This window comes from Metarhizium brunneum, chromosome 7 (genome assembly GCF_013426205.1).
Source record: "Metarhizium brunneum chromosome 7, complete sequence".
Classification (NCBI taxonomy): Eukaryota; Fungi; Ascomycota; class Sordariomycetes; order Hypocreales; family Clavicipitaceae; genus Metarhizium; species Metarhizium brunneum.
This window is the reverse complement of record NC_089428.1, coordinates 1261239-1273032: the sequence shown is the minus strand read 5'-3', so window position 1 is coordinate 1273032 and position 11794 is coordinate 1261239. Positions and strand designations below refer to the sequence as shown.

Here is an 11794-nt window from a genome sequence, read left to right as displayed (position 1 = left end):
CACGTTAGCTTATGCGATACAATCAGCCGAAAGGCCGGGGCTGATGAGAAATAGAAAAAGAGCATAAATGTAGCCGGAAGGGCGACGGCCATACGTGTCGTCGGAGGCGGCGGATAGGGTTCTGAAATGGAAGAGGGGCCATGTACTGCGTGCTGAGCACGGAGTACACAATAGTGGAATTTGCCGGCAGTTGTCAAAGGCTCTTTACTCACTCACCCTGGAAATGGTAGACGGCAGAAGTGCTAGCGAAATGCTACTGCCTTTCCATCTACACCAAGTGTATGGCAATAGCAGCGAAGGAGGTGGGCGTTGGCGTTGGCGATGGCGAGGGAGTCGTCGTTGCAAGAGGGAGATGGAAATGCGACGTCGGAGGATTATCGCCGCCAAGTGTTTGCTTTTTCAACTAGCCAGTGGCTTGCCAGAGAGGGACGTACGGAGCTGCTGCGAATGGTGGATGGTTTGGCAGGGCGGTAGGCAACGAAAAAGACGGGACGAGGCGGGCACTGCGAATTCCACTTGGTGGACTCTGTGAATTTCTGTTCCTTGTTGCAGCCACGTCCAGGCTTCTAGATGGCGCTGGGCCTGTCCTTTTCTGTGCGTCGGCGAGCGTCTGCGAACTAGGCCCGGGCGGTGACGAGTGACTGGCTGGCGGTTGGCTCAAGGTTGGTTGGGCTACCGAGTCCTAGACTGAGGAGGCGTCCTGGGACCAGACCTGGGATGGTGTGAGAGGGAAACCTCGACGTTTGTTTAAAGCTGCGGGACACCGTTAGCCAAGTCGTTTGCTTCGGGATGCTTCAGCTTGCGGCCAAGCCAAGAAACGGGCGAGGAATAGGATGTGCAGGGTTGCACTACCAAGCGTAGGGAGGGTGGTAGTTGGAGAGACTAGTGAGAGGAGACGGCAGCAGAGGCACCGGGGGGCTTGAGAAGATGAAGGAAAGAAGCGGAGGAGTCGAGGAGGGGACAGACGAGGACGGGGAGGATGACGATGATGCACGGCTTGGGTTGGTAACATAACATGGAATCTGGAACCGACGATGGTCGCTGATGCAACACTTCCAATGTTTTGGCCGTGGACATTTGGAAGGCGCACGACGGCGGCGGCGGTTCTCGCGGCCACTTAGCAGCCAGAAATGCAGGGCGATCAACGAGGTGCGGGGGATCAATGATTGATAGGAATCGGAAGGGGCAGATCCCCGCGACTAGCTACAGTCCGGGACCACTGACGACATGGCAGCCATGATGGCACGAAGAATAAAAATAATCACAATAGAGTGTGCACTTACCAGGAATGTATCGCGGCGACCGAGACACGTTTCGTGAGACAGAAGCAAGAAAGAGTCGAGCTGCAGATGTGCAGAGCGGAACAGGGTCGAGATATACCAATGCTGGCCGGGCCAAGAATATGCAAACAAGGCTGGGTCGCAAAGAGGCAGACTCGTTGCTCGGTATGTAATGAATGGGTCAACCGGTGTTCTGAGCTTGTTCAGCTTCAGTGTGAAGACGGGACTTGACGCTAAAGTCGAAAGCACTGAAGATAGTGGGAGGGGCAGCTGAGGGGAGCCAAGGTCAGCTTTCAAATGCTGCACGGGTGGGGGGCAGCAGCGTTCAATGTTTAGCATGTGCTAGTGAGCTTGGAGCGTTGCTGGGGCGCAAATGACGTCTCACCTTGGGGTATATTGAACCAGACGGTGACGGGGGTATTTGGCTGCTGAGAGAGGCGCTATCCAACGGCGATGGAGTTGTTGGTGCGGCTTGGGGCTGTGCCAAGCGATGGGAATATATCGAATAAAATATGCAGCCTTGAGCGAACTGCTGCACGCGCGTATAACGAGACGTCAAGGCAGGGCGACGAGTTCGGCAGGTCTAGGAATAAAGGTTGACTGCAAGTCTGCTGCCTCGGCGTCAGTAATGAGTCTTCAACTTGTAAGCTGCATGTCAGACAAAGCAGCGACAAATAAGGTGCGACTTGGCGCATGAGTGCGCACCTTGCCGTGCAGTTCGTTACACAAGGATGCAGCACGAACAAGCCGTGCACATGTGCGCCCCTTGGGCCTTGCGATGCCTGGACATCGACTGGTCGGCTCGTCGTTTTGGAAGCTCAAGTGGGCAGGTGGTGCGGGAGAGATGGACCAACCAGATATTATGCACATATGCAGCCCAGTGTGAAGCGCAAAGCGCAAAGCTCGAGGCTCGACGGCTTTATGCTTTGTGCCTTGGGTCCTTCCAACGACACAAACGTCAAATCGATCTCCAACGCTGGCCGAGACCTTGTCTGTTGCAGCCGGATTGTGGCGAGGGAACCTGTTGCGTCCGCGAGCACTTGGTAAAGTGAGATGGGTGTTTTGCTAATAATAGGCAGGCTTGCGTTATCGAAGTGCCAAGATGTGGCGGATGCTTGATAGTTGTTGACCTGAAAGATGATGACGGTTTGGGTAGCCGGCTCGTTTCCTCTTTTTCAACTTTTCTCTTTCGAAAACAAAAAGAAGAAAGAAGGGGGTTGATCCTCGGGGGAAGCGTCATCTTATAATGCTCGCCCCGAGCGAAGAATGCCTTCATGGCCCAGCTCCCTCTCTTCTCACCTTGCCCGCCGCGCCCAGCCCATCCACACGCGGCCATGATGCCCAGCACACCCTTTGCCATCCATCTCAACACACACCTTTATTAGCACCGTTGGCCTACGGTAGCGAGTACGCTGGCGATAGACTTGCGGGCAGAGCGGGCACGGTACGGTACGAGGTTCGTCCCGCCGATTTGTCTTCTGACTGCTCCCAGCCACACACCAGCACCGGCGGCATCCACACAGGTTCGAGCATCTCCATCCAGCCATTTCCAACGGGCAGGGCGCCTTTTCCTTTTTGGATTAGCTATCTGGAACGTTCTTGAGCGCACTACGAGAATGAACCCAGTATGGTCTGGGGCACACGTACGCCCACGCACACCACACGCACGCCGGCTCGGACCCGTGGCTGTTGAAGAAAGGGGGGGGGGGGTGCATCGCAGCGGAGCGTGACTTTACTTTTAAGACACCAAGCCACAACCTCGACGCTCGATGCCGGCCTTATCATCGAGTTGCATCATGACATCGGTGCTTTTCTCCCGGTCATGCGTTGCCTCTATAGTCCTGAGACCTCTTGGGAGCGCAGGCCACGCGGTCATGTAAGGCACCGCCGCCCAAGGTCAGTCTACCACTTGCGACGATGCCATTTATAATGGATGTTGGGTTGTCGTGACCAAAATCCTGGGTTCCTGCGTCATTGTTATCGAGAGCTGTTTGATGCCATAATTCCACAAGGACATCCGAGGCTTGTCATATTTGGGCCTGATATTCGATAGATGCCTGCCCGGACACTCCTCTAAACACCGTCATCTTGGCACAAACTGTCATCATATCCTTCCAGCCCCCTTCAGCCGCGGCCATATTACTAAATATCCAGGTCACCCTTAGTGTTTCTCCTTGATAGTACATGGGTCGACCGCGGAGACTTCCCGTGCGTATATGCGTAAGTCATACATACATGCATGAGCTCTGGAAGCCATGAGGCTACAATATCCCGACGATTCCCCTGTGAGCGGCAGCAGCGGCGGCAGCAGAGTCAACTCCCGGTCCCATTAATTGTACTGTACATACTACTAAACAAGCCATGACCATGTCCATGCAAGGTAGAACGTGTGTCGGTTGACTGCCGTGTACGGAGTATGCACGACTTTTTAGGATCGAATGCTCCGTATGCAAGCGCGAGTGCCATATGTAGGTACTTGGAGCACATCTGCCTTGCTTCACATCTGCCGCTACCCATGTTCGCGTTCCCGCAAAGCCCGAAAAAAGAACACATCCATGGACGATCATCTAGCGAATAGGCCCGGGGGGGTTGGACGTCGAGAGAATGGGCCATCTTGCATCCAGCGGTAGTCCATGCCGGTGATACATGCGGCCGCGAGAGCCATGCACACCATGCATGCCATGCGCATCATGTAACCACAGGTAATCGGAGTGACCAGTTAAAGAACATGGAAGGAAAGACCAGCGAGGCCATGGACAGGTCGGACGAAGCAGCTGCAACGGTTCGTCCCCACAGGAGAGTGCAAAAGCCCGAACCCAAGCGGCGGCCGGCACTGCGAATGCCAGACCAGTCGACCAGGGAAGAACCAGCCACAGCTTGCCGAGCCAGCGCTCAACTGACATGTAGTTAGTCACTTCACTCAACGTTCGTAGCCGTGCAGCACGGCTGTCACCTAGTGAAACTTGGCCTCGCAACAGCTGCGGCCAGGCAAGCCTCTGGACACACGGCCACTCACAGTCCCCCCAGTGCCCACGGAGTGGCACCCGACCCCCCTGCGTGCCAATCATGTGGCCTTGGCCCGCACTCATAGACTACCATCCTACACCCCCCTGCCTAGCCAGAGGAGACCCAACGACGACACCAAACTCCCGATCCCGAAATCGACCTCGATATTTGCAACCAGTTGATCTCTATCCGCCGCCATTGCTGAGCTCTGCGATCGACTTTTTGGTTTTTCTGTTTGCCCTACTAGATTCCCATCCTGGGCACTCTTTATCGGGCCAGCTGCAAGCCTTGCACCCTCCCACCACCCTGCCCACCTTCTGCCGCTCCCCCTCCCCTCGACTCCTAACTTACGAACGGAACGCGCGGTTTGGTTCGTACGCTTCGCGTCTTAGTCCGTTGCTTGTCATCTTCGGAGGGCATTTGATTCGCGGCGTGCCATATCAGACTACTTTGGTAGGACACCCTTTCCTGGGACGTGTTTTTGCCATCGCAAGGCAACCTATACGACTTCTTCTATATCAGCACTGCGACTGACCATCTCCCTCCCCCCCGTGGAGCAGCTTGGCAGCCCTCTTAGTCCATTACTCTACATTCATCACTGACTGCTGGTCGACATCTCCACACATACCGACTATCTCCGGCCACCGCTCGTCACGAAACCCGTTGTCGATCCGGACATAGCTCCCAGCCTTCGAAGCTATTCCACCGAACCTGCCCTTGCGGCCCGCCACTCACGGTTCTATCGACTAGAGCCTTACTTGTCTCTTCCCACCCTTCTCTCCATTTATCTGCACTCCACAGAATATCCAAGTCGACATGGCATCGGCCTCGTTTCGCGATTCTTTAAACTCATTAGGCTGGAGCCGACGACAGGATGAGCCAGTTAGCACGGCTCCAGAGACAGGCTTGCTAGCCTCCGTCAGAAACTTCAACCCATTCCGAGACCGTGACTATGTCCAGCTCCCTACCTCAGAGGGCCCAGGGGCTCCTCTACCGGCACCAACTCGGCGAGAGGAAGAAGAGGGCTGGTTTGTTCGTGAGTCAACCCAAGTCATCCCCATAGTCTTCGTCAACTTGACGACATTGAGTAGCATGAAGACGCGGCACCCCTGCAGCGGGACATGTGCATTGCATTTTTAGGCACGCTTTAGATGTCTGCATGTGATGCAGACATCGCGCCTCGTGGGCGACAAGGCTAACATAGGTTGCAGTGAGTAGATGGGACAGATTGCTTGTCTTTGCGGCTTGCAACGTAGCCGCTCTAGCCTGCTTTGTCATATGCTTCACTCTGTTCCCAATAATGGCAACCCGGCCACGAAAGTTTGTGACTCTGTAAGTGCCAAATGTTGCGTGCGATTCTGGGCCCTTTGCCGTCATCACGGTCTCTCCTGGCTCTCGCAGACGCCAAACCCCTCCTTTTCGTCTGCTTGATTTGCAAAATTATTCACACCGTCTCAAGGCCTACGGGCCGACAAGTGAATCAAGATGTCCCCAAGGTCTCTGTCACCGGGAGGCAGATCTGCCGTGTCGCAGTTCGCCTCACTCCCGTTGACCTAGGGTGGTGGCTGCCTAGGCCCTTGTTTGAAACCTGAACGGCAGTGATTCACCGGCTCTAGTTTAAGTGGCTAACATGTTTGTGACAGATGGACTGTTGGGTCTGCGCTATTCTTGGCCTCGTTCGCAGCGGTCATGGGCCCAATGAATTATGTCTATCACCTCCTCTCTGCGCCCAGACTACCATTTACTGCAGCCTATTTTGGCTCCATTGCTATGACACTTGTGTTTTCACTCAAGGTAAGAGTCCGACGGTCTTATCTATCACGGTTTGCAACACAAACAACCCAATATGACTGACATGCTTCAAGCTGCATAGCACGATCTTGACTCTCTTCTCAGCACTTGTTCAACTGGCGTGTCTGGTGTGGTATCTCGTAAGCTACTTTCCCATGGGCTCAACTGGTCTCCGTCTGGCGGCATCGTTTGGCACAAGGCAAGCAACATCATGGATGTCAGGATAGAGACAGAGCAAGGGCGAGAGAGTGGGAGAGAGCGTGTGTGTATGGGTATCAGAGCGAGGACATGGAGGCCGCAGACAGAGAGAAAGAAAAGGGTGTATGGGACGACGTCATTTTTTTTTTTGGTTGTGACGACGATCTGCGAAGCGACTGTATGTATAAAGCGAATTGTACCTATCTTAGTAGGGTCTCCAAGCCACACCCGTGTGACGCAGGCATCATTTCTCACACCCGGAGGTAAACAAGGCCGTCACCTAGTCTCGGGCAGAACTAGCACGCTGTCATCTGACCTATTTTGGAAAGACGGCGTGACAGACGACGGGGTCCCGAGGTGGCAGAATGTGGTTGGCGTGGTTGGCGCTACGCCGTTCACACCGACAGAAACCAGACACCACGACTAATACGGGCTGCCCTCCCCAGCCGAGCAAGGAATGTACATGTTACGGACCCAAGGTTAAAAAAAAAAGAAGGGAGGGGGGGTCGGTACGAGGAAGCCCCCAGCGTCGTATTATTAGCGACTAGACTGCCGGACTGGAGCGCACTACTGTGTTGTCCTGGAAAAGTCGTGAGGGACGGGCGTCTCGAAGGGCGGCTGGCTTTGCGCTTATCTCTCCCATGTCTCTTTGGCTGCTGCTTCTCCCGCGAGAAGAACCCGTCCGTGGTTCACCTTTACAAAATGAGGATGGGGGTTGAGACGTTTGTGTGCCGGGACTCTCCGCACTGGAGTTTCGGCCGAGTGCAGACAATACATACATACAACTTGACGCATGTGCGTGTGTTTTCCTGGAGGATGTACGTTACGTGCGGTACATGCGGCATCAGCGCGAGGGATCAGCCGAGCTGATGCGCAGTTCGGCCGGGTGCCGAGACGGGCCTCGAGACGTCCAGACATGGCTTTGCTTCAATGAATGTCCCGATAGACTGGACGAAGAGGGGATTGGTTTGCTGGCTCCCCGCCCCCATCCCCCCGTGGATGTTTGGTTGCTGGTTCGTTAGTTGGGTGGTTTATTTTTTTTTTTTTTTTTTGCACAGCTGGGCCAAGGGGGATGATTACTATCTCTTTTTTTTTTTAATTTTTTTAAATTTTTTTTTGTCGCCTTTGGTGGATTTGCCCGCCGTGGAGGATGTTTGACGGTGGCGGCGCCGAGACCCATTTGCTCTTGGTAGTCTCGAAGGGCTGCGTACATTCCCGCCATGTCGGGTCGATGGGGAAGACGCCCGGAGAAGGGCGTCATAGTTGAACCTGTTGATTTGGGCGGGCTGGGCGGAGTGTACAGAGTACGATACCCCGAGATGGAAATGGGCATGCGAGAAAGGGACGTGGACGTGGTGCCGGGACTGGCTGCGGCGAGTTGGTCCTGTCTGTAGAAACGTGGACCACCAGACATTTCGATATCCAAATGCCCTTGTTTCCCCAGCCGTCGCCCACCAATCTCCGGGCTGTCCGGGGCAGTTGCCTAGAGAACACGGCTTGGTATCCGACGTCAACACACGATCCGGGGACGCGGAAGCGACGACGGCGACGGCGACGGCGACGAGGAGATGAGAGGACGCCAATCAAACGCGGCAGCTAGAACGGCGGGAAGCTCAGCAAGGCCTCTCAGGACAAAACGAAACTACCCCATGCCGCATAATCGGGAACCGGAAGTGGGAAGCAACATGTACCGATGGGATAAGATCAGATGCTAGCCGCGGAGCCAAAAGTACATGTACATAGCCTCGGGGGCTCAGATGAGCAGACGGTGCTATGAGAGTACATGTACGGAGTACGAAACAGCCATTTCTGCATCATTCACGACTAGGTCAGGGTCAAAACGCAGCACTGCGCCTCAGAGTACAGAGCACGGAGTACGTGTTGTGCCTTGTAATTGTAAACGTGAAACGTGATGGCCGTCTCTCCTCGGGGCCAAGACCAAGACGTTAACGTCACAGATGAATGGTTTGGCAGGATGGTAACGGCCCGCCGTACTTGCTACACACGATACATCGGCAGGCCTGTCAGCCGTAATAAAGGACACCGTTGACAGGTCAGCGAACGGATATTGGGTCGGGACTCGGGAGCCATGGCAAACACGTGTCGAGGCATTGCCGCAGAGATCAAACTCACCAGACGGTTGGCTGCAGTGAGTCACCGACCGGGGAGAGGGAAAGAGGACAGCGAGGCAACTCTTGCCGACTGGCGATGGCCATGACAGGACCGGGATCTAGGTCCTCAATATTATTTCACGAGCAGGGAGCACTGCTCCGCGCTCTCTCTGCCGCATCGCATCTGCAGCGATTCAGCGATGCAGTCTCGGGTGCGCGTGCAGTGCTGTCACAGACGAGCTGCTGTCACAGACGACCCGTGCTTGGCTGCGCCGAGTGTTGTCGTTCAGAGTATCCAGGCGCTTAATGCGGCCTGGCCGTGGGAGAGGGAGTCGCGCTGCCCGTGGCATTGAGCTCGACCAAGACGTTTCTTGGTCGGCCAGGCCCCTACAATATGTGCAGCCACCATGTTGACTCGTCTGCCACTGTCAAATGCACTCTTGCTGAGGCATATATTCATGCTGCCAGCAGCCGGGGCGTGATCACCGGACCCTGAAATCAAACAGGTCCCGCACGATCCTATTCACGGAACGCTGTCGGCACGAGTCTGTTCGTCAATGCCTGCGTTGCCTGGGAGGAGCTTGGCAGGCATCAAATATCAAATTTGACACATGGGCTGTCCTGCCTCACGCTCATGGATGCTCGCGGAGATAGGGGGCCCGGCCATGCACCACTTAAGCCCAGTTGTTTTTCACCAGACCTGATTGTATTATTTTTATTTTTATTTTTCTTAGGTGAGGCGCTGCGAAAGAGGCTCACCTGCGAAAGGAACCATGACAAATACATATTGGCGTTTCCCCTGACACTACCGAGTATTGAGCAGCTAGGCATACATGACGATGTAGCGATAGAGACGAGTTCCCCACCTCGAACATGCAATAACTACGTATGAGAAGAAAGGCAAAATAATTCAATTCATTCATCAGTCTATGCAGCCGCAGTAGGGGATAAAAAAAAAGTTGAGTCAGAGACGCACAGAGTGGTTCCCCCCCACATGTGTGCACCAGACATGGACCAGTTGACTCCTATGCTCCCTTGGAGTTGCCAAGTGGGGCCCGCAGACACCAAAAAGAGCCAGACCTCTCTATTCAAGTCGTCTCCGGCTGGTCCTCGTCCGTTCCCCCCCGCACTTGGGCTATGGAACTTTAAAAATAATACTACGTATAACTTATACGTTGTGCTGGCGCGCGCAGGAAAATAATGCGTGCATGCATGCATGCAAGGAGGTACAAAGGCCCGTCTTCTGGATGACATTGAGCTTGCTTGACAGTCTACGTTGACGCAGGCATGCAGCATCAGCCGCAGCAGCGTGAGACATCTGGATGGGCGAGAGATGTTTTCACCACGCGGGTTCCAGAGCTGCAGCGGCGGCATGTGCGGAGACGAGCATGCAAATGGAAGGTAGAGGTAATTCCATTTATAATAATGATTATGTCAGTTATTCTCGAGGCCAGCCACGGCGTACACGCCGAAAAAGCATGTTTGTGCCAGCAGGCCATCATCCACAATCATGTGTACAATTATGTGCTCTGTACTCCGTACATCATGCCATGTTGGATGCCTACTGGGTGGCAGCCGAGCATAAACACTTGCCCTTGGCCGTTATGGCATCTCGAGCCCGTACGACAGAGGCAAACGGGCAGGCAGACGCAAATGGCGCCTGGGATGATGCATCATGGTCTCGAGCCTATGTCCAAGCTACCTAGGGAGTACTCCGTACTCAGGTATTACATCCATGGCCCTTGGGATTTGCTCCTTGTGGGCATGGACGGCTGTCTCCACCCCACGCGCAAAATAATACGTACTACTACTACTACTACGTTCTAACCTTGGAAGTTGTGAAGTCTCTTGACATGGCTTGTTCGGCCGCGAGCCATTGTGAAGAATTGAAAAATTCAAATTCTTCTCAGAGCCGAGCTGCCCTGCCCCGATTAAACTGTTGCCCGTCGATCCGCTTCGTCCAGTGATCGTGCACAGCATTACTACCACCTTCAACCCGTCAACCGGCCGTGCCCAACTCTCGGGCTCTTGATTATTCGTAGTAAAGCGTCAATCAAACCCTGTTCCCAGTGGTTCCAGGTGGCAGCAAGGATCGATATCAAACTTTAGAAATCAGGGTCACCTGGCCTCGACTAGCCGCTGGCTCACCTGAGACTCTCTGGCTGTGCCCTCGAAGAGTTCCAAGCAGGACCGCGCAGAGGCGCTGTTGAGAATGACGGTAGAGAGAGACATGTGCACAATTGCTTCAAGCATGACTGTAGTGGAAGACGGCGCGACGTCGGTCTTGACTGTGGAGAACCGCATCACTCATATGCATGTACTCCGTATGTATGTACAATACATATTACCGAGTACGATGCTCCGTCCTTGAGCATTACTCGGCGTACTTGCTTCACCCTACGAGGCCAGCAAGTGGGTGTGGTGCATCCTGGTGCATCCTGTCGCTGACAGGTCTGCAAATGGCCAAATGTAGAATCTTCAGGTCTCAATATTCCAAAGTCGTCAACTGGTCGGTTTCTGCCAGAACAATTTAATGTGCAGCCACCTCGGAGCCGTCCCATTGGCCCCGGCAGCCGCCCCTCCATGTTTTGGAGGCACCCAGCCAGGTACGTATCTGATCCCTCGGCAACTGCAGCCCATCGGTTGCACAAAAGGTGGCACGGCAAGTTGCGAGAGGAGGGGCTTTTACTTCAAGGGCTTCGTTTGCGGTGCTAGTACTCCCTCCCGTGGAGAGCAAGCAAACAGGCAACATTGCAACAGCCAGGGCGGCGGCCATATGCAAGTGGCTGAGTTCAACGTTGGTTTTTTTCTGCCGGACAAGGGCGTCCAATGTTCATCCCACCAGACCAGACGTTTGACTGCCCGGGCGCTCAAATGCTTTGTGCCCAAATGCCCCCCCTCCGGGCACTGGCCAGGCCCCAGACAGCATTGAAAGTACCAGACGCCAGACGTCCCGTAATTTGCATGTGTGCACTCTATGTGTGTACGGAGTACTCCTGCTCCGTGGTTGCTTCGTGCCACTTTTGCCATGGTCAGCGGCCCTGGACAGCAAGTCGTCGGTCGTTCGGCTTGGAACCACTTGGGACTTGGGCTTGGTGGACCTCTTCAACTGGCCTAGGCCGACGGCCAAAAAAAATTTATTGTCGACGGGTCGATTTGTTTGCGCACACTTGAGCACTTGGCCTTGGGCACACGCAAAAAATAACCTCCGGCTCCCATTTGCCCTGCCCGCTGCCCCGGTCCAGTCTCTTTCTCGTTCATCTAGTGTGCGAGTGTGCGAGCCAGAAACTTGAGTGTGTGTTTCCCATCCCATTCCAACATACCACAACATTCACCTCGCAGGGTCAATTCCATCCGGATTGACGTTGTAGCTGGCTGACTGTGGTTGCTTCCTGAGTCCTGAGTCTG

General features: G+C 54.5%; 1 protein-coding gene across 1 annotated transcript; it reads left to right on the top strand.

Moving 5' to 3' along the window:
- Window positions 1-7495: 7495 nt before the first annotated feature.
- G6M90_00g109330 (uncharacterized protein) lies at window positions 7496-7669 on the top strand (the record flags this gene model as incomplete). The annotated part of the gene is made up of 1 exon (XM_066131776.1): window positions 7496-7669. One exon carries the CDS (start codon window positions 7496-7498, stop codon window positions 7667-7669), a length of 174 nt encoding a protein of 57 aa, XP_065987931.1.
- Window positions 7670-11794: the final 4125 nt, after the last annotated feature.